The sequence below is a fragment of the Phasianus colchicus genome, chromosome 6 (genome assembly GCF_987193195.1).
Source record: "Phasianus colchicus chromosome 6, bPhaCol1.hap1.1, whole genome shotgun sequence".
In the NCBI taxonomy this organism is placed as follows: domain Eukaryota; kingdom Metazoa; phylum Chordata; class Aves; order Galliformes; family Phasianidae; genus Phasianus; species Phasianus colchicus.
This window is the reverse complement of record NC_143441.1, coordinates 13,949,420-13,972,517: the sequence shown is the minus strand read 5'-3', so window position 1 is coordinate 13,972,517 and position 23,098 is coordinate 13,949,420. Positions and strand designations below refer to the sequence as shown.

The window sequence follows — 23,098 nt, the reverse complement described above, 5'->3', positions numbered from 1 at the left end:
AAAAAAACTCTGGCCCTGTGACTTTTTCTTTAATACACCTCTATTTGTCAATGTTCAACACATCTTTTCATTACGAAGAATCAAAATTATATATAGTCAAGAAGCTGTAATAATGATGGACACAGAAACATCTGAACAAGGTGAAAATCATCACTTATCACCCTTTGACTTATCCAATCACTTTCAACAATATCATCAACACAAATGTCCACCAACAATGCAGAAAACAACCATTCGCCTCTATTACTCCCTCATAAACCCCACTGATGTTAAAATAAGATAACTTGTGTGTACAGATGGAAGAATAAGAAAAAGGGAAATGGCCACAATTTAGTATGCTGTAAGATTCCTCCAATGCTTGGAAGTGATATTTTTTGGTTGTATAAGCGATACTTAAAAGATGCAAGCATTTACTGAATTTCAAGAGTCAAGTTTAGCTTCTTTGCTAGATGTTCATTAACTGCCAAGAAAATTTTTAAAGCACAATGAACGTACTCATGCAGAATTGCTTTATTTGACGCAAACTTCATTTCTTGCAAGGCTGCGTATTCCCTCATCTTATGAAGCAGCATTCAAAGATCCCAGTATCTTTTCCACCAAAGCAGATCTTAAGATATAGAAGAGATCCTATCCCTCTGCCCTGACCAAAATACCAACCCCAGTGTCATATTACTGGAGCCTTAAAGTCACCATTTCTACCATGCTTCACATTACACCTGCTTCAGATGGCAACATACTACATGAAAAATGTTTGCTGACTCACCTCCCCGTTCTGCTGGCAGATTCAAATCACACAACACAACATATGATACACAGAGCAGAAGCCAGTGATTCTTATGTTAAAAGGCAGCATAAGCCATAAATGGTGGCAGCAGCCTTTTCCCTTCCTTATGTGGTTTCCAGCTCTATTTACTGTATTGATGAGGTAATAACTCACTTGAGACTCTGCTTAATAGAAGGGAATATCCCATCTTTCCACCCCATCCCCCAATTAAATAAATAAATACAGAATGCTCTAAGCTTTCTCCACGACAGAACAGCCTGGGAGAGCTTCACTGATGCCAAATGACTGAAGGATACGTGCAGTCAGAATCTGTTTCTGCAACTAGGAGTGGGATTCTGCAGATCGGTCCCTGTTGAAACACAGGGCTTTGCCATTCTGGTGTTAGAGGAAGCACAGATTCTTACTCATCTCTGCACAGTAATGCTGCTCTCATGGATAGCAGTTTCAGAGAGAAACCTGACACATTCAGCAAGACAAACCTCACAAACACACAATTTCAGATACATTAAGAGTGTTAGAAATCACTGTCACTCCCCAAGAGTGCTCCCATTACATCCAAAACTGCAGCTGACAAGAATAATTCAGTGCATGAGGAAGTGCACCTATTTTCTCACTGCAACTGTACCTACTTTTCTAGTTGCACCAGTGGCGCAAAGCAAACCCAGTGGCACTGCTGCAACAGCCTCATGCCCTTCATTTCTCCAACAGCTCAGGAAAACAGAAGCAGAGCACCTGAACACTCAAACAAGGCTACAGTCAACACCCTCAGCCACAATACAGCCCCACCTACATGAATTTTATTCACCAGACAGACTGAAGCAGAAAAAACAGCAAGTCACCAAAGGTAACAGGAAGAGAGGACAGGAAGACTGAAGAGTTCCTGGTGAGAGGAAAAGTATGCAGAAGTTATACATGCTGCTCATGAGCAAGGTACTGAGACTGAAAAACCTGCAGCAGCAGAGTGCAAGGGGATTGGATCATTACTTATCTCTCATAACAGCACAAGCCAATTGTTTTGGAAGGAAATTAGGTTTCTGGTAGCCTCCTTTGGGCAACATCTGAATAAGAACACTGTTGCTGACCTCGAGAGAACACTGGGATCCCTGTCTCAGTGACCACCAGCAGCCTATCTTTGGTGTTGTCTTGGCAGAGGACATTAATATGAATGACATTTGAAGGGAGGCACTTTTGGAGTTGCTGCCATTCATGCAGCTTTACTGCTACATGCACAGGATCAGATTCTGTGCACAACTACACGTATCTTACCACTAAGAGAATCATCATATTACTTTACAATGCTCATTCAAGAAAAGCAAATTATATTTCTTAAATATATATATATAAATATATATATATTTCCCCCAGGAGTTTTCTTTCAAATATATTACTTTATTTGGAGATCTTTCCACTGATTGCCACTGACTTACTTCATCCATGAACGCAGGACACTGAACTTCTGGTAGATAAGCGAGAAGACTTTTTCAACGTGGGGGTTAAAATTCTTCTTCTGTTTTAAAGTCTCATTCACATTCAGTGTGAAACTGAAACACATGAAACCCCAGGCCATTTTGACCATTCTCCTAAGAGATTCCCATCTTGTGATAAGCAGAGAAGCTCTTGGGAATACTGGTCTTATGGGAGAGAGCACAGCACTGCAAACACTTCTTTTCTGACTTAGCAACCGGCTTCTGCTCACAAGTCCAAGGCATTCCTCATTTCTTAACCTTGCAAATAATGGCATATCTGGAGCTTAAGTGTGCCACAACTCAGTCAATTACTTTCCTAGCTCCCCCAGATGTCTCACTACAGTATTAGCCATAGGTCTCTCATATTCCCAATTTCCATAAATATACAGACAACTTCTGTTTTTCATTACATAATGATCTTCCTGCTGATGCAGGTACACAGACTGCCGATACGTTTATGAAGTGGGATTAACTCCTCCCTTCCCAGGACCACGGGGATCAGCAGTCTTGTCACAGCACACCACCGTACTGCCCTGCCTACCTTATTCCGGTGCCTGGAAAGAAAAAGAAGCGCCAGACTTCAAAGATAATTTATTTCAACAAACATCCTGTAACGCAATGCTTTTACAGTAATTGTTGCAAGCACTACACCTTATTCAAACATTCAGATACATCTCAGCCGCACTCAGAGGAAGGAGAGAGATGCAACAGGCACTCCCTGCCCATCCGCACGAAGCTGCTGCCCCGCCGGCGTCCAAACCCCACTGCCCGCCGGGCTGCAGCCGGCCCAGCGGCCCACCCTGCCCCGGGGCCCCTTCAAGCCGGGGGAAGGCTTAAAACCCCGATGGGGGCACGGAGCGAGCGAGGCGCTGCTCGGCTTCCCCCGGCAGGCGCCGCGCCCGAGCCCGCAGCCCCACTGGAGCGGGGGAGAAAGAGGAGAGAGAGGGCGGCTCTGGCACCGCAGCGTTTACCCTCCATCTCGTCTTCGTGGTGGAGCCGCCGCCTCTGCTCGCGCGGACCGGAGATGAGGGAAGGCACTACCGACTATAGCCGCTCCCCCGTCGAGCTGTCCTGTGCCGCGTTGCGATCGAGACCGAGCCTTCGCCCCGCACGCCCTCAGACGCCCAGCCCTGCCCGTCAGACCTCGCCGCTCCCCCCGGGCCGCCTATTAATACCCTCGGCGCCGCAGGCCCGCCGCCAGCCGCCGCCTCCTCCGGATGGGGGCAAAATGGCGGTGGGGCAGCGGCCCTCAGCAGTGGCTTTGGCGCCAGGCACCTGTTTTCCGCCTGGGAGCTGAGCGGTGGCAGAGGCTGCCCTGGTTTGCTCACAGGGAGCTTTGCTATGTTCATTTATTCTTTTTTTAATTAAATGTAGAGCTAGGCGGTAGAATCACTGAGGTTGGAAGAGACCGCCAAAATCACCGGGTCCAACCATCAACCCACCTGCTAACTACGTCCCTCAGTGCCACATCCACATGGTTCTTGAACGCCTCCAGGGATGGCAACTGCACCACTCTTCTGGAGAATAAACACTTCCTAATATCCAACCTGAACCTCCTCTGGCACAAGTTCTAGCCATTCCCTCTCATCCCATCACTGTTACCTGGGAGCAGAGGCTGACCCCCACCTCAGCACAGCTTCCTTTCAGGCAGCTGTAGAGAGCATCAGGTCTCCCCTGAGCCTCCTCTTCTCCAGACTGAACAATCCCAGCTCCCTCAGCTGCTCCCCATAAGACTTGTGCTCCAGGCCCCTCACAGCTTCATTGCTCCTCCATTTTGATGGTTGGACCTTTCCACCCAAAGTAGAAAGGCTCTGCTGCAGCAGCCACATCTAGCTAGAATCAGCATAAAAAGCACTTCAATTTGATTTTAGGAATCACAGTGCAATTAAAACATTGCGATCAGGCTTAGGCCTTCATGAGATGACTGTCCTGTGGCAGCTCACATTAGAGAGGCTGCAGCAGGTTAATGGAAGGAGTCATTAACATCCATGAGCTCTCCTTCTTCCTAAAGGAAGGAGACTGCTGCTGCTTGTGACCAAATTCTCAAAAGTCTGGCTTCAAAAGAGGCAGCCTTCTGGCAGGTGAACAGTGGTGCTAACAGTCAGGATCTGCCAGGCTCCTGGCTTTTCTGCCAAACCCACACAATTGTGCTTGTGTGCCTCGGCTTATAGAGCCCTGGTGCGGCATCACCAGCCGGCAAAGGCTACTTCCAGGTCTCTGAGTGAACTGTGGCTGACCTCATTATCCCAGTTTATTCCAGGACACCAATGCCATTCAATGCTACACACGTGTTCCTAATTCTATTCCCTTTATTTTCTCATAACTGCTGCCTTAAGAAAAAATAAATAAATAAAATTCTTTTTTACCATTGTTAGTGCTGTTGCTACAGCAAAGTCTAAACGTATCCCAAAATTAACTACCGGAGGCCCCCCACAGCTCATTTTCCATTAAAATTCAGGCCTGATTAAAGTTTGGCAAAGATTTTTTGGAAGCTACTGAAATATTCAGGTGTGAATTAAACATTTATTCACATATAGTATCCTCATTTTCCTTGTTTGTGAGGATACAAATTGTCTAGCTTCAACTGCAGCATGTACTAAGTCATTAATAACTTCAACAAGGTAATTTTGTAGTCCTATAGATATCCTTCACTGTAAGAGATAAGTGTTCAGACTTCACTGTGATAGATAAAAATGGTAGATATCACTAAATTAAAAATTAGTAGTTGCCTGGGAACAAGTGTTCATGGCCTGATTGTATTCAATGTGGGAAAATGAAGAACAGCCCCAATCAAAACTATGCATTTCTTCTGCTTCAGAAGAGCTAATTTCCTCAAGCTGAGGAAAGTACTGAGGGAAACAAGAAAGACAGGAGGAAAAAAAAAAAAAAAAAAGAACACTGAAAGAGGGGCTTTCTTAAGAGTTGCTAATAAATGGCCAAAAGACTATGATTCTTCAATCACAGAAAGTAGTAACTTTCCCTTAAAAACACAAAGGTGGCATTCAGAAATAAAATGGAAAACAAAGAGAAATTATTTAAATACCACTTGATACAAATTACAAGTTACTATATCAAAAATTGATAAGGGGAGTTATTAGGCAAGGTAAATCTGTAGTTGAAACAGCTAAGGACATTTTAAGAGTGTTAGAAATAACAGAGAGCCCAATGTGATATTGGCCCATCAGTAAATATAGTTCCAGAATGGTTTTGTGCTGATGCAGGAATTGTAAATATGTTTAGTAAATACTTCACTACTACAACAGAAACAAGTGGTCAGTCTCATAGGGACTATGAAGAACTGCTCTAGCCTACTAGTAATTCAGAAAGATAGAAACCATGACCATTCCCTTACCACCAGCCTTGGATAGCTTTCGGTCCCCCCTTCCATGACAGGTGCTTGGGCTTTCATCTGCTGATGTTTTAGAATACTTTCGAAATTGCAAATGGGTGCTAATGTCAGAAAATGACAAAAGCATTGACAGCAAAATGTAGACCAGCATGAGTAGTTGATGTGAATAACAGATTTAATTCAAAAAGATTTCCAATAAAGGAATAGAAATAATTCCAGTCTTTTTTATGAAGACTGGGTCTCATCAAACTTCTCTAAATTTATTCTTTGGTGAGACTGCTCATTTGGCTAAGTGCATATTGATGTTTTTAGACTTTAATGATAGTCTGAAAGAAAAATGTAGTACCACACGATATCATTAAAGCACATGCTAAATTGACTAAGATTTGTCTAAATGACTGATCACAAAATGTAGCTGACAGTATACAACCTTCATCAAACAGCTCTGTTTCTGAGAAAAGGCGATCGCATCAGAAAATGGCACTAAGATGACAGAAACGGCAAGGGTAATAAACGGCAAACTGGGTCTTATCCAACAAAATACATCTGTGCTAAGCAAATCCCTGTAATGAGTATGAAGGATTGTAGGTGCTGCGTACTGAAGGGAGACTACACTTACTGAAAATGATTTAGGAGTTGTAGTCACCAGCTCCTCACTGTTGGTGTAAATCCTCACTGACGGTGTTTCAAGAAGGATTAAACTGCATCAGGGGAGTGGGAAGTAGGGAGATGGTTTTATCTCTGGATATATCACTGATGAGACCAATCTTGTATACTGTGTTCTTGTCCATGTTTTGAAAAATTACTGAAAAATTGGTGAGGGGGCAGATTAAGAGCTGAAAATGTGATCTAAGAATTGAAGAAAAATGCTGCTAAGTGAGACTTAAACAGCTCAATCTGTTTATCCTATCAAAAAGATTGACTTGATTACAGCGTACCTCTATGGAGAAAAAATATGAATTCTGAAGAGCTCTTTAATCTAGCAGAGAATAGCATAACAAGAAGCTGTGATAGAAGCTGAAGTCAGACAAATTCAAATGAAGCACTCTATTTCTCTTCTTAAATTGACAGTATGACACTGGAACAAGCTCATGAGGGCAATAAGAAATTTTTAATGTTTTTATATCTTCCAACCAGGAAAATTACTTTTCTGAAAGACGGGTTTTAGCCAAGTGCAGGTTACTAACCTCTGTGCTTTTACATGTATGAGATTTAATGACATAGGAGAAAGAGGAGATCAGACCATATGACTAAGAGGTTCTTTGCAGTCTTACTTCATTATTTCTTCTTATACTAAGCAATTATAAAAAAGGGTGGCTGTTGGTGAGCATTTGCCCAATATTATATTTTTTTAACAGCTGACTGCAATCAATGTCTGTGAAAAAGATGACTTTTCTGAGCATGTAGGATTTTAAATGATCACAAAACATGAGGCATTCTTGGCAAGCAGAGTATGAAGTATCAAAAGACAATTGACATTAGTCTCCTATTTTCATTTGTCAGTGCACTAAGCTGACTATATTTCAATTCATGTAGGTCACAAAGGAGCTCAGAACAATTTAAGGAGAAGCTAACAGAAATACAGAAGCATGAACCTACTAAAAACACAGGCCATCAGACTTAAATGATGTGCAATTAAACAGCAAGCTTTGAAACTCTGGCAGACAAACCAGTTAACTAATTCTATATGCAATATTACACTAATAAATATACATCCGTTTTAAAAATTTATGTTTCTTGCCTACCTTGTGCATAAATGAATCAAGTTACCTCACCTGAAGCATAATGAGCTGTGGAATGCAATGAAGACTAAAAGGTTTGACACCAACAAGTAATACCTAGCTCTCTGAAAGCAGCCAGAACCACACAACTGAATTGTGTTGCACATAAACTATTGAGAACTACATTTAAACATTAATGAATTAAATTGTTGTATTTGCTAGGAACTTGCATCTTCCATTTTCTACTCACAAAGTTGATATGGCAACATTAACCTTAAAGCCCTTTCTATTGTCATCATTTGATCCCCTCCCTGAAGTTTGTTACATGAAGAAACAACTTTTTCATCAAGTATACAACCTCCTATAAACTACACAGATAACCAATGGCCTCAAACAAGTTTTTCAAACAAGAAAACAATATTAACCAAAAAGGACTCAAATGTATTTGCCTAATTTGGTATGCAAACCTTAACACCCTATCGATGGTTCTGACTTCTGAATTTAGTTAGAAAAATCCCATGTCCTTTAGAAGATGTTACAGATAGAAGCTTTCAAAATCAGTAGATACTTCTGCAAATCTAACCTGGAAGCTCCATAAAGAAGCATCTTTGCTCCTTGTATTTTTCCCAGAACAGACTGTGGACTCCATTTTTAGAAATACATAGTATTCCCAACTCTAAATGGGGTAAACAAAACCCACAGGATTACTGCTGTTCCGAAAATCAGATCCTAGGGCATTAAAAATTGAAGTGTCATGGTTACCTCTGTTGGTATCAGTATCACCTATGGAACTCAAACATTAGTAGTCTGGTGCAGGTAACTGAGACAGGAAAAAAAAAGCATTAAGAGGTTGAAGGGCATTCATTACCTTTTTGATGCCCAGAGGCATAATGTTGCTTTTCTACTGGAGGCCAACCAAAGGTGAAGGCTGATCATTCTATACAGTGAAGTGAAGAACTAGTTAGACTCTCAAGTTTCAACATGTGATGCCTTCAAAGGAACAATATTACATTAGCTGGCTGGCAAAACACATTGTTCGGAACATCAAGGCTTGAAAAAACAAAACATCAATAGGTGAATCTCAGACCCTAAAGGCATCAGCAAGGACAACAAAGTCAGCAGTAAGAATATTGAATTCAAGCAGCAAAATATGGCTACAGGACACTCTCCAGAGATATTAGGGAATATTATTCAGCGTATCAGAGGTGATCAAATGTAATTTTCTTGAGACACACACATCTTCTTCTGGATGTAGCATCTTCAGAGATCCAGAGATCATACATGCTACGAAGAGTGCAGGTGGAAGAAGGCACAGGGAACCTGAAAGAATGTCCCACTACCCCACCACAGACCTGAGCTGGACTGCAGCAATTGCATGTCACCAGCTTTATCCTCATTGGCTGCTCAGATGGAAGTTCTCTCAAATTTCTGGCAAGTCTGTTGTGGTTTGATAGACCCAGTTTATATACCCATATTATGTATTTAAATTTAGAAAATCACACCTATATTTTCTTGTAAAAAATGTAGGGGGATTTAAATAAGGCTGTTTATAATCCTTTAACATGTAACCTTTCAAAACTGACTTTTGCTGATTCAAGACAATAACGATAATTACAGATCTGAATGTTATTCTCATGTTTAATAAAAGAAGCCTCAGAATGTTTATTATTAAAGAACAGACTACCTAAGGTGCCTGATTTTGAAACTGTAATACTATTTTTGAAGGACAGGTATATCTTGTACATTCTGCTTTAATTAGCATTGGCCAACCAGGTCGTCCCATATCCCATATCTCTAACAGTGACTCTGGTGGAAGGCAAAAGAATACAAAACCTAATAAGAGGAGGAACCTTGAAGGATTTGGGAATCAGCAAGCTGCTTCACCCATTATGTTTTAATTAGATATTTTCTTAGAGTGGATATGTTCTCTAGGAAAGATCCTCATGATAAATAATGCTTAACAAATCTCATTACTCAAGTTTATGAAGTCACTTGCCCCTTCTGTAATTCAGAGGAATTAAATCACTCCCACAAATTAAAAATAGGACTATCAACCGATTAGTGCTGTTTGAATGAAGCAGACAAAAGAGTAAGCAGAAGCAATAAGGAAATAATGTTCAAGTACTGCAATGAATAAATGAGGTTATTTCAAGTTCCAGACTAATTTCATCTCAAGAGTTTGTTGATGACAAAGAAAAAGATTGTGCAGCCTTCATTCTTATGGTTTACAGAATTACCAAAATCTTTGAATCTTCGATTCAGTATAATTCATACATTCACTGTGTTTTAGACAGAAAAGCTTGGGGAAAAATAACTAATAAAAAAAGGGTGCTTTCATTTGTACAGGCTGTTTTTCATATACAAAGGTGCTTTTTTTTTTTTTACACACAGATTTGTTAATAAGCCTCTTTAAGCATGGGTAGCAAAACAGATCACAATGAAGGGACAGAAATAAATTAGAGAAACTCCAGACAATGTTCTGCTCTGGTCACTGCAGCTAGTGTGGGGATGTATGCACTATCTTTAAGCTACAAAGCCTGGATATTGCTAAAGACATAGTAGAAGTAGCACAATATGCAATGCAAGCTGCAGACTCTTCCTCAAGGCTGAGTATTTGGCATGTGGCCCAAATGGAGCTACACACTGCTGTAGCCAGAGCGCTACCGTGTGCAAGGCTATCTATCATAGATGATCATATGTGCTGGCAGAACAGATCCTTGGTTTATATTGGAAGTCAACAGATAAAACCCATGAATTAAGATAATGAAAGTTGAAGATGCAATTAGTAAAACCACAAGATTTCACCCATCAGAGTAAGCTGCATTAGTTAGACTCTCCCATGATGGCTCTTCTCAAGAGTATTTTGTAGAATCAAGCTTCATTCACTAGGTACTTTTGAGAGAATGAAATCTGTAGAGCTCAGCAGTAGCAGAGATGAGGTAGAGAAGGGGCAAACTCTCCACCCTTACATAAAAAGTCAAAAAAAAACCTTATACTCTTGGTTTTCCACATAAAGTAGTTTCATGTTTGGTACTTAGGAAAAATATATATATATATATATATACACATACATACATACAGTGCTTTCCAGAAAAGGAACAACTTGGAAATTTTGAGCAGGCTAAGTATATGCCATCCTGAAATACTTGTATGGCAAAAGCTGTAATTTTCACATTAGCAAGCCTTAAAATGAGAGGCATGAATATTGTTTCTAAAACCAAGATCTATGTCCTTTGTAACATGCAGTCACCAAAAGATAGCATAAGCTCAAGAAATGCACTCAAGCAGGTCTAACACATCATCGAGTGCAAGGCACTGTGTGGAACCACTTAGAAGTACATACAGATACTGCAAGTGGAACTCGACTGCATTGCCCTCCAGGACATGTAACCACCTGCAGTAAAAAGAGTTAATGCGTGACATTCCTGTCTCTGTAAACTTCAGGAAAAGAATGAAGGTTATATCAATTCAAGACAGATTTTATATGAATTCTTTTTGGTTGCAAAACCAGAGTCATGGACCACATAACACTCAGAAGGATGCAAAGCAGCAGGCAATTTCAGAACATGCTGAGCAGTGTTATTTAGCAAAAAAAGGAGCCTGTGGGTTCTGCAAATGAAATGACTCCAACAGTCACTTGTGCATGGCAAATGTAGAATTCTTTGAACAAGCAGTGTATATCAAGCATCACAAAACTGCATTCAGGAGAAAAAAAAAAGTGTTTTTTTTGAACCCTCTTAAGGTCTGATGTTACCTGGCACAGTTTCTTCTAAGCGTGCTAAGACCTGTTATGGCTGAAGAAGTCTGAGGTGAAAAGAAATCTGCTGTATGCAGGCGTAACAAGAATTGATGCGAATGACTGGGATATAAAGACTAGGCACAGGGATGAAAGTAACAGATGTCATCAGCCTACATCTAGAACAATTATTATTATTATTATTACTTTACAATGATAAAGAAATAAATTAATAAATTAAATAATGCAAATACCACATGTAGATTAGAGACAGTTTCAGTCAGGTGGCCTAGTACTTATCTGTCTTTCAAAAGAAATAATGCAGCAATAAGGAGAGGACCATTTTAATCAGGACAATATTAGCTAGATGAAACCAGCAGGTGCTTCTGCCTATATCATAGAATCATAGAATCACCAAGGTTGGAAAAGACCTCCACGATCATCCAGTCCAATCATCCGCTTACCACCAATATTTCCCCACTAAACCACATCCCACAGTACAACATCTACATTCTTCCCAGATTTCCCATAGCAGCAGAGGCAGAAGTGAAGGTGTTCAGTGGCTCTTCTGTCTCTCTCTACACTGTTGGTTAAAAAGCACAGCTATGCCAGAGTGTTAAAATAACTGGAAGGAGTTTTAATGTGAGAGCTCTATGCAGAACATGAAGTGACCTATTACTACCAATGGGAGCACATTGAAATGCAATGAGAATCTGTCCTGATCCACCTCGTTTCCATGTAGCATTCAGAGTTCTGAACTACGCATCAAGCTGACCTTGCAAATTCAAGCTAAAGACCAAGAAACAGAGACATCTGGAAGTTGGGCACAATACAGTGTATATCTGGAATGTCTGTAATGTCTGTTTTATTTCTTTTCAGTTATTTCCCCAGTAACTATTTTCTTGTGAGGATAAAAAGATTAATTTGTGACAAAGCATCTTTTCTAAGATCAAAGGAGATAAATGAGAAATATAAGCACCTCTCAGGACAAGAATTATACTAAGCAGCTCACTCTTCTTAGTATATTCAGCTCTTAAATAACTTTTCATAAGTCCCTATTGTTAGATTAAAGAAAACAGCTTGCATCCAGACAATACAGAAAGATCAGCATACTTCCAACAGCTTTCTGAAAGTAAGTTAGCTAGTGCACTCCTGAGAGAGCTTGCATCTGAATTCCCATATCCTGCACCTGGAGTATATTTAATGTTTTGAGGCTGAGAATGAGCCAGTGATTTAGAATTGCTACACAGAAGGGGAAAAAAAAATCAGAAAGTAAGAAAAAGAAGTCCTAAGTCCACGTGAATAGTAGAAAAGCTTCAGGACTAGAAGCACTTCCTCCAAAAGCACTCATTAAAAGCACAAGCTGTTTCTGCTGATAGGTGCAAAGCTAGGAGAGGTCTTCTTGAGAACATATGCAACAGAAGATGTGGTACTTAATGAGTACAGCACCACCTTTTTGTGGAGTAGAGGTGTGAGGTGTGTACTTACAGAACTTTGGCAATGTGATTAATACACTTATGAAAAAAGAAACCACAGTTTCCAGTGTAGAAGTGGTAGCGTGCAAACAAATGACCAAATGGGAGAACTTTGAACCAATAGGGGCTTTTAGCAGTTTTCAGCTGCATTTTCACTTTGGCAAAGATATTCATAACTGAACAGCTGAACAGGAGCCTGTGTGTTGCTCTTACTTCCACCATCAAACACTGGAAAAAATGAAGATACTAAGATTTTGTGAACTGTCCTCTTGCAAACAGCAATTCATGGTGTATTTTTAAGACTTCTTGTTGAGAGAAAATTTAAGAAAAATGTATAGTCATTTGCAAAACAAAAGCTGCAGCTTGAAGAAACGTTTCCAAGTCCTGGATCTGGCAGTTATGTTGACCCTTTTTCATAGAGTGTGTTGGTCTCAGGATACCCAAGCAGGAAGAGGGATTATTTCCAATAACTATTTTTACTTCATTCAGAACTGACTTTCTCCAGAGTCACACTCCATTCAATTTTTTAAGGAATTCTTTCCTAAGACATCTTTTATCTTGAGATCTCTTTGGATTTCACAGGTAGAGAAATGCAAACTGTAATTGCTCACTCAACAAGTTGTACTCAAAATAGTAGAGATGACAACACTGTGTAGTCTTCTGTGCTTGACAACACAGAAGGATACAGATTAAAAAAAAACTACTCTACAGCCATATCAGGAAGAACAGAGCCAGATGAGTCACTAAGTACAAAGCCCACCAGCAGTACAATTGAAAGAAATGAAAATGACCTTCTGCCTTTGTTTTAGGAAAGATGCCAGTACCATTTTCAAATAAACGAACAGCAGAGAATATCTGACAAGTATATAATCTTGTACATACTGGTAAAAATTAAAGAAAGAGCAAATGCATCATTTTAACACATTCTTTTTGTGTCTTCTTATGTAAAGCAATACAGAGTGGAACATAACACACTTAGTCATAAAGATGCCATAAAATTACATACTCCAAAACTGTCCCATTGAAATCAGTTACATTCCCTCCTGAATCATAAATGACTTCAAACATTTAATATCAAAAGCAACATGTGATCAAAATATGCAATTTTACATATGTTGTATCTTTCACGTATGTAATCTATTTGTAACGGTTTTAGTGTCAGTGTAGAAGTGAGACATATAGAAAAACTAAGAAAATCACTGAAACATGCTCTGTTACCACTGCTATTTAGAAGTGCAAAATCAGTAGCTCAAAACAACATTCTCAATTGACTTCTAAAATAGAGTTGCTTATATTGATATAGATAATTCTTTGTAATCGTGTAGCTATTAGATTCCTCTTCAAAGGTCAATCCCTACAGTTCAGAACTTTTCAATTAATAGTTTTAGTCCACTAATATAAATTTACCTACTGCAGAAATACTAGGTATCTCAGATTATTTCCAGTTGTACAAGATGACCCACTAAGGCTTTTTATTACAGTATTTGAATAATGGACACAACTGCTATCATTTTTTACCGTTCTCTGTATATCCATTAACATATTTTTTAATCCCAGTCCCTTGTTACTCGGTTCATTTACAGTGACAAAGTGGCAATGAGGGCTTTTGTTCCACTCTGGATACTTTAATTTCATTTCAGATGTCAGTGAATCAATGGCACTAACTGCACCATTCATTTTCAAACAGAAATCTCTATTAATAGCAAACAGGAATTTTTGCCTAACAAGTCTAGCCTTGGATCTCTTTTACAGTTTACTGCTCCCATTTTCTCAGGGGCTAGTAAGAACTGGTGCAATAATGGAACTGAAGTATCCCAAAGAGAACTCTCTTTTTGTTTTCGAAAGAAAATCAAATTTGTTGGAAGAAATACATTAGTGTCTGACCAACACAGAATCATTAGAAAAATCTCACCTTTTTAATTTTGCTACTCTGAGGCTTTTTTTCAGTATCCTAATTCTCACAACAATAAAAGTTAGGCACTAATTAATTTTATTATAAGATAGGCTATCAAAAGAGAGAGCTAATCAGTATTTCCTCCCTTACCAATCCAAAAATTCAATTCTGTAAAAAGGTTACAGCAAAACAGTAAAAACAGGACTGCATTCAGAGGTCTTCCAAAAGCTATTCAGCACTAAAAAGAATATGGAAGTTTTGCTACATTAAGGTATTTTATACCAAGTATTTAGCATCCATTATGAACAAGTGGTCCATTTACACATGACAATTCCAAGGTCTGCATCTTGGAGTTCAGCTTCCCTCATGTGCTGAAATGCCTTACTTTCTGCCCCAGTACAACATAACCACTGCAGAACTGATCCCTCTTTGCTGTGCCCCACTCCAGAATGCCATATACAATCTCTCAGTGTAAAGAATGGACTGAATCTTTCACCTGAATTCTCTTTTATAGCACCTCTCCATCTGCTTGCTTCTACTTTATTTAAAGGCCAGAAGTATATGGTCTTCAATGGTCTTAAGCCCCATGGGGTAATTTAGCATTGTTGTTTATGATATAGAGTCTAAGTTAGCCTAGTTTGACAGCAGTCCCACCTCAAGGGTTTGAATCTGTAAAAATCTGGTCTCTGAGGAGACCAGATTTTCCATCTGATCCTCACTACTATAGACAGCAATGAAAAAGAAGCTAGACATGTATGGTGGCAACACAGGACAGCCAACAGACTAGACTCCTGACTACTCTCTAATGAGCCCTTTCTCCCTCCCCTTGCACCATGGACTAACTGGAAAATAAACATAAAAAGGAAGTTAGCTTATTTTATTTTTATAATCTTGTTTTTGCTGTTGTTTTTCCAATTTGACAGTATTTAAAAGACCTCTGTACTGGAGAGCAAGGGTCAACATAAGAGTTTGTGTCTAGTCAGCTCCTTGTTTGTCTCAATATCTCTGTGTCCATAATAGATACTACCAGAGAACTTCATTGGCTGTCTGAGAAGACAGAGGCCAATGAGAAAACTGAATACGCATGGAGGATAAATCCAAATGACGATGCATCTTGCTTAGGCATCAAGTTAAGCTCTTCTCCAGATTTGGAGCCAAATACTTCTTTCAGGGTGAACTGGCAGAGCAGGCTTGGAAGGTTTTGATCTGCATCAATAGCATGAGGGATTGTTTACCCTGTAAGACATTCCAAATTTCTTTAGGAGTCAAATTCTCCCAGTGGTTTAGAGTCTGAACACAGATGCCCCAGATTTCTTCTGCTCTCTTCTTGTGGCATGGTATGCTTTTATTTCTCTAGCTTTTGTATTATGGACTTTTGTTACTACATGTTTGAGAGGAGTGTTCTATGGCTCCTGGGATATATGCAGAGTAGCATTTCTGTTGGCTTGCCTGTACTAAACATTTATCACAGGGCTGCTTACTACTGCAAAGGAGTACATTTGATGGCCCAGGTGCTTCCTTCCAGGTCTCTGTTCCCTCTAGACAGCCTTTCCAGTGTATGCACAAGCCAACTTCAAGGACAGCTCCCAGGAAGCATGCTCCAAATCTGTCCTGCCTGGACACTGAAAAGAAAACTAGAAAGTCTCCAGAGCCATCAACACAACATAAGCACAATGCTGCTGTTAAAATAAACTAGAAAAGCAGAGATTTCTCAGGCTGACTGCAGCTACTGTTGCTTTTACCATCTCCTTTCTCACCCTAGGGAATCAAACTTCACACTGCAGATGTTTTCACAACATCCTCCCACCCAGCTGACTGATATATTAACGCCAAGCTCGAAACAACAGTTTTTCCTTCTACCTCTTTCTCTAGGTGATTTTAGTCCTTAATCCACAGATGTTAGTCCTTTCCCTCTTGAAATTTGCCTTTTTATTTGAGATATTTTTAACTTCAAACAATCTACTGTCCTTGCCATGTGTGCAATTCCACAAACAATTGTAAGGAATGGTATTGAGGGCAAATGGCCCAATCTAGATGTGCTACATAGATCCTGACCTGAACTACTATAGGAATTACAGAGAAAAATGCTGTCCTACACAACTCAAGTGAATGAATTACTATTAACTGTAACAGAGTCAAATTTTCTGCTGTGGTGACTAAAGCTCTGAGTAAAGCACTTTATACTGAAAGCTCCCTCTACGACTACAGTCAGAGGACCTGAATCAATTATTGAAGTATTTGGGGGAAAATATGAAGACATAAGTAGATCCACATTTATACTCAGACACACTCTCTGTCACCCATTCTCCTCCATCAATATACCTGACCCACTTTCTAAATCCCTGTTGTTGCAGATGTTGCTGATCCAAAACCTGTTTCAGCTTATTGGGAACATACATTCATCAGAAAAATAATGCAGTGCAGCAGTGTCTTCTTCTGTCAGGAGCAGCTGGAATTATTGCTTACTTGGTCACCCTAAGGCATTCATAATTGGTAGGCAGGAGACGTGTGCGCCAAGATAGGCTGTAAAAGACACATTTTATGCCAAAAGCAGGTTGGGAATGCCTTTGTAAGTACAGCAAATGGTTTTATTTACACCTTAATGAAGGCAATTTTGTTGGATTTCATTTTCGTGGTTTGCATAGAAGCATTTGATCTGGTGCAATAAAGATTCAAACAACATACATTTATGATGGCGCAGTACCAACAACTGTTATTTCCATCTGAAGCAAAATCATAATTCCAGAGTAAAGAAAAGAAATCTCAACAGCTCACATTTCTGAATATTCAGATATGAATCTGAGGATTTAACTTCACAATGAAGTAACATTAATTTAACCAAGAGTGATTTAAAATCCATTTAAAGACATGTGAAATTAAAACCAATTTAAATTTAATTCTTATACAAAGTGCTAGTACTTTAAGCCCTGCTCACCAAGGTTAAAACAAAATCACATTATCTCCCAATGGGTCTGACTGTTGCAATACCAAGGAATATGGGAATCCGTGAAGATGCCAGACTGTGTGAATGGGAATGGCTGAGGCATGGGTACACATTTCTTTCTGCCAGGTCTCCTGCTGGAATAGTAACTGCTGGCAGATGGAGAGTAGCAGACAGCAAAGGGACTGTAAGATTTTAAATCAGTGCAGCTGTTTTCTTAGCAACTGCTTAGCCTGAACAGCAAATACACAGTTCTGGCAGCTTTACCAAGTTGATAAGTTATCACCTGTCACATTCCCTTGCTTGGCCATAGTCTCAGTAGAGCTACCAGTGATGAAAGAAAATTAGCTGCCAAGCTCCAGGTGAAGAAGCTCGTGGACAAGGTTGCCTCTCTTTACTCCTTCAGTGATGCTGCTCACTGCATCCAGCTCATGTTCACCACTATGCTCTGAAGCTTCCCAGTGGAGCTTCCTCCTATCCTCTCATACTCTTCAGTGGCTGAGTGAACAGATGCTTCAGTTTCTGAACAAGCCTGTCAGGAACTTCCCCCTTGTCAGAACAAATACTGTTCAATATTAGTTACTACCACTTACTAAACAGTACAAATTCTGTATATGGATGGAGAGTAGAGGAGGAGTATTTGTCTGCTGGCTGAGCAGACCCAGGTCAAAGTCAAATCCAGAACTGGACTGCAAGACTCTCCCCACATCTTTGACAGCACTGTGCCCATTCTTGTCAACTACTGGCTTGGGAATCAAAAGCATTAAAGGCTTACATATTGCAGACTGCTAACTCCCAACATTTTTAGTCTATGCTCCACTTCAGTGAACTAATAACTCTTTTATTGTTGATAATAACAGAAGCAGAATCACTCAGAATCACAGAATTGTGAGGATTGGAAGGGACCTCTGGAGATCATCTAGGTCAGCCTCCTGCTAAAGCCATGCCCCATAGAGTAAGTTGCACAGAAAAGTGTGAACAAACAACCTGCTGTGATATGAGAATTTGGTATAAGAAAACAAACCTGATGTAGAAATTGCAATTTTTATTGCATCCAAACAAGAACAGGCAAAAAATTGTCTCTCTAAGTTTTGAAATATGTAAACAGTTCATGAAAGATGGGTTCTTGGGGAGATAATACATGCAATATTTATTTTCCCAGATGTATCACCATTACAAAAGAAAATCACTGAACAATGGAGATTGATGGAGACCCAGACTGGTGCCCAGATACACACAGCCGTACACTGTGAGGTCACCAGCCAAGTGGCTGTGAAGTCAGCAAGAGATGACTGTGATCTCATTGACTTGTGAAAAAATTTGGGTGCTGGCAGAGACCAGTGTGGACTCATGCCTGGACTCCAGTTGAGCACAGCTGCGAGACTTGGAGCGCGCAACAAGCACTTGGTTTTGTTGTGCTGTGGGGCTGCCGGCAGCAGTTCTTGGTGCCCATCCCACAGCATTGCCTGTGTGTCCCTGGCCCTGCCTGGTTCAGGCAGCTGGGGCTCTGTGGGGTATGCTTGCAGCAGTGCAGGTGAGTGGTGCGGGACATGAACCCAGGGTGGCCAGTGAAGAGTAGTGGGGGTTGCTGCTGAGGGACTGAGACATAGCTGCTGCCTGCCCCTGGGACAGCAAGTGACCACAGCCTCTCTTGCAGTTTGTGACACCTTCTGCCTGCTGCAGCACCAGTGAGGGGAGCAGCTTTCCAAACTCAGCTTTCCCTAGCCCACTACACAGCCCAGGGTGATGGAGGTGCCATCAGACTGGACCTGCCCTATCTGTGGGCACAATCAAGATGATGTTGCCTACACAACCCCCTGCCTCCACCAACTTTGCTATGGCTGTGCGCTCTGGTGGGCGAGGAAAAAGCCAAGATGTGCCACATGTGGACACAAGATCAGGACCATCCGATACTCAGTGAGGTCAGAGGACGATTACATTGAGTGCCCTGTCCCACAGCCCACAGCGCACTCAGGTTATGGCCTGCAGGGCGAGCAGGAGCCTGCAGAGCCAATCCTCCTGCCTCCTGAGCACAGGTTCCCACCTGAGGTCTGGGCTGCTTATTTCCAAGAACACCCACGAGACCTCAAACCCCTGCTTCAGTGGCTCCAACAGGAAATCAGGAGGATGCCTGTCGATGGGTGGTGGGAAGTGCAAGCAAGGCAGAGCATTGTTCTGGGCTTTCTATGCAAATATGGACTTGATGAGGCAGCCTTGCAGCGGGAGCTGCAGCTCAGTCTCAGAGGCCTCACGGTGCACTTTGTGAGGAGGCTCATCATCATCGCCACAGCCCTGTATGGCCCAGAGATCCGCTGGCAGCAGAACCCCCAGGATACCCGTGCCAATGAAGGGCATGATAGCCCCATGGCCACCCCCAGCCCCATCACCTCCCATCAGGAGCCTCCTGCCTCTGGCCCAGGTCACTCCATCAACCCTGCAAGCCCTGAGGAGCTCCCTGGCATCCTTCCTGGGGGTCCTGGGCACCCCAGCACCACCATTGTGTCCTCAGAGGAGGAGCCGCACAAGGAGCCGGGGCGGGTGGAAGCAGCAGGCCCCTCTGCCCAGGGCAGGAACCACCCGCCTCGGGGGCCCCGGTGCCCCCAGAAGAGGAAGGCCCGCAGCAGCCCCCAGGACTCATCCCCACCCCGCAAGAGGCCGCCCCGGCAGTAGCACCGGAATGGCACCCCATCGTTGGGCACTGTGGCTCAGGCGGGCTGGGAGGCTGACATCAATCTCTCAGTCTGCTTCTGAGAGAAAATAAAAATAAAAAATAACAAAGAAAACATTTTGTTGTCTCTGAACAGCTTCCTTTAGAAGGTGTTTCTCAATATGTAGCCATTTGAATGTTTCTGATTTTCTTTTGGAGAGACTTTTTATTCTCTTTAATGGCTCTCATTTTATATCCTATTAAAAATCCAAGCATAATATTAAATACATAGAAATCCAATCCAATTTTTGATATTCTATACATATTAAAAAGCCATTTACACCAGTCAAAGCTACCTTGGAGAAGATCAGATTATTTTTCAGGGGAATCATCAACATTCTACATTACGTTCCCATTCGTAAAGGAAGACTCATTTAAGTGGCCAAACTCTTCCAGCTAAGTGAAGCTGTGTCCTGAGTAGCTTGAAGCTATTGGCAATAAGCAGTTAGATGACAAAAGGGTGCAAAAAGGTTGGGGAAAGGCTAAGGAATGAAGTGAGACTTATAGGACCACAATCATCTTAAGGAAAGCCTTTCTTTCAGGTATCTTTGTAGGCTCAGAGCTTCCTGGCTCCCTCCCCACTGTACTTTTTGCAAAGCTCATGGGGATGCAGTCAAACAAGCCATGCTGAAACATGGGACAATTTTCCCAATACGTAATGCATTTGTGCAAACAGACAAATGATCTGCAGTTGGTCTAGGAAGAACCACTCTGCTGGACTGCAACAATCTTTTCCTTTTCCTTTTTTTTTTTCTTTTTTTCATATTTTTTCCTAGTGAGTACAGAGGGAAATATAAAAACAATAATTTTGTTTGTATGGGCTGGGAGTGATCTCTGTGCTCCAAAGAAGCCCCTCTCTTTGATGCCAGTGAGATTTGGAAGATGGAATCTGCCAGCACAGGGAAGAAGAACCAGTGTGTCCTGTTTGCTGCATGGAAGCTGCCATGCCTAGTGGAGAAATGTTTTTCCCCAGAGTAGTTCTGGAAAACGTGGATACAACATAATAACCTGTGGTTCTTAGGCAGCATTGCTTGACAGAGGGTTCTGCAGAGCTCTGGGCTAATATCTTCACACCTGCACGTGTGAGTGCAGGCCAACAGTATATCAGAGGTCAATGGGATGAGTTTCACCACACAGTGCAGAAATGTCCTCCATATCTTAAATGTTTCTATACAGCAGTCAGAAAAGCGTCTCTGCAAAGATCAAGATGCAGGAAACAAAACCAAAAAAAACCTACCTCAAAATGATCAGATAATACTACTTTAATACATATTAACTTCTCTGATTATCAGAAACTATATTAATTGGAATTTTCTAGGAAAAAAAAATATCACCTGGAATTCCCAGATCCCTTTGTATTTTAACCAAAATGAGAGAGTTAAAAGCAGAAAAATAAATTAAGATAATAGTTATGACACAGAGGAAGGGAGCACTGGTCCATTTTGACACTCATGACTTTCAGATCAGAGATCTATGAAACAATACTGTCCTGTCAAGCTGTAAAAATGAACGGGATGAAAATCACCCCAGGAATGCTAATTGTGACTTTGTTTTTCTGTCCATCTCTGACCTGTCACATGTTGAACTTGTGATTCTTTTCTCTGCAACAGAAATTGAAGGGGCGAAAATTCTGACATATGTTGCTGGATTGCACTGACCATTAAATGAATAGATGAAGTTACAGGAGATATATATGTTAGGTCATCTTATAACTAAGCTGAGAAACATGCATTTTTAGGAACAAAAAGGAAGGCTTGTACAAAAGCACAGGATTATGGCTACATGACCAATATTGTTGAGGACAGATACCTCAAGGCAAAAGCCTGAAAATACTTGTCTTAGAGCAGCAGCGTGCAAGTTCTAAGTTTCCATAGGAATAAACTACTTTGGTCCAAAAAGAAATTAGTATTCAAATTGAGGTAACACTTCCAAGGCAAAGGTCATCCTTTTTTTTTCCCCTTGAGGTAGTAAAGGTTTCTTTTCCCACTTACATATTTGTAGTCAGAGAATATGAAATCCATCTAAAGTTGATGGAGTAATTACAGAGGGAGAGTGTTCACATCTTTTCTAAGTTTATTTACTCTCGATGAAAACTGTTAGCTATAAATAGCAAATGTTCTTTGCCTTGCTGGTCAGCATTGTTGATAACCATTATCACGTCACAATCCTGCTGTCACAGTGATCATCATTATAATGTACAACAGTAGAACTTAAAATACTGAAGAACTTCAATCTTAATAATTATATACTGTACTCTAAGCAGGGTTAGGGTACTGACCTGATTTCTGGACCATAATTATTTATGATATGTAGGTGTTAGCATGTTAACAGTAATGGCTTGTTCTTACCAAATAATTTGGGCTCTGCTATCATATTTTCCGAAGGAAAGAGTATTTCATAGCACCATAGAATGGTTTGGGTTGGAAGGGACCTTAAAGCCCATCCAATTCCAGCCCCTGCCATCCACTGGACCAGGCTGCCTAGGGCCCTATCCAACCTGGCCTTGAATGCTTTCATGGATGGGGCATCCACAGCTTCTCTGGGCAGCCGGTGCCCATGCCTCACCACCCTCTGACTAAATAATTTCCCCCTAATATCTAATTTAAATCTCATTAAGTTTAAATTGATTGCCTCTTGTCTTACTATCTGCCTGTAAAAGGTTGCTCTCCATCTTTTTTATAAGCTCCCTTTAAGTACTGAAATATCATGTTAATATGATCTAAGCTACACTATTTGGCTTAAGAGCAAAGAATGTTCCCTGGCCCATTTTATCTAGTATTGGAGACATAGTCACTGCCCCTACAACACCTTATTTATTCTTTTTCAAGAGGAAGGGAAATGAAAATTAACTGTTGTATTTTGAAGTCATTAATGATCTCAGGACAAATTTTTCCACAATGTTTATTCTAACAGGGACATTTTCAGCTCCAGTAGTCTATGCTCAAATGCAACGGATGTTTTTAGGGTTTTTATTTTAAACAATAGTAGGATAGAATATAACTTTTTTCCTATTAATTTTCAGAAA

At 40.8% G+C, this 23,098-nt stretch overlaps 2 protein-coding genes across 2 annotated transcripts in view; one reads left to right on the top strand and one right to left on the bottom strand.

Annotated features, from left to right (window-relative positions):
- Positions 1-23,098, bottom strand: part of GADL1 (GAD like acidic amino acid decarboxylase 1) — a gene marked incomplete at its 5' end in the record, with an annotated part of 249,026 nt that overhangs the window by 80,390 nt on the left and 145,538 nt on the right. The window lies entirely within an intron of this gene.
- LOC149917439 (uncharacterized) lies at positions 18,395-20,135 on the top strand. Its single transcript, XM_090142142.1, has 2 exons — positions 18,395-18,900; positions 19,024-20,135. The coding sequence occupies exon 2, from the start codon at positions 19,113-19,115 to the stop codon at positions 20,034-20,036; it is 924 nt and encodes a 307-aa protein (XP_089998268.1). The 5' UTR covers positions 18,395-18,900; positions 19,024-19,112; the 3' UTR covers positions 20,037-20,135.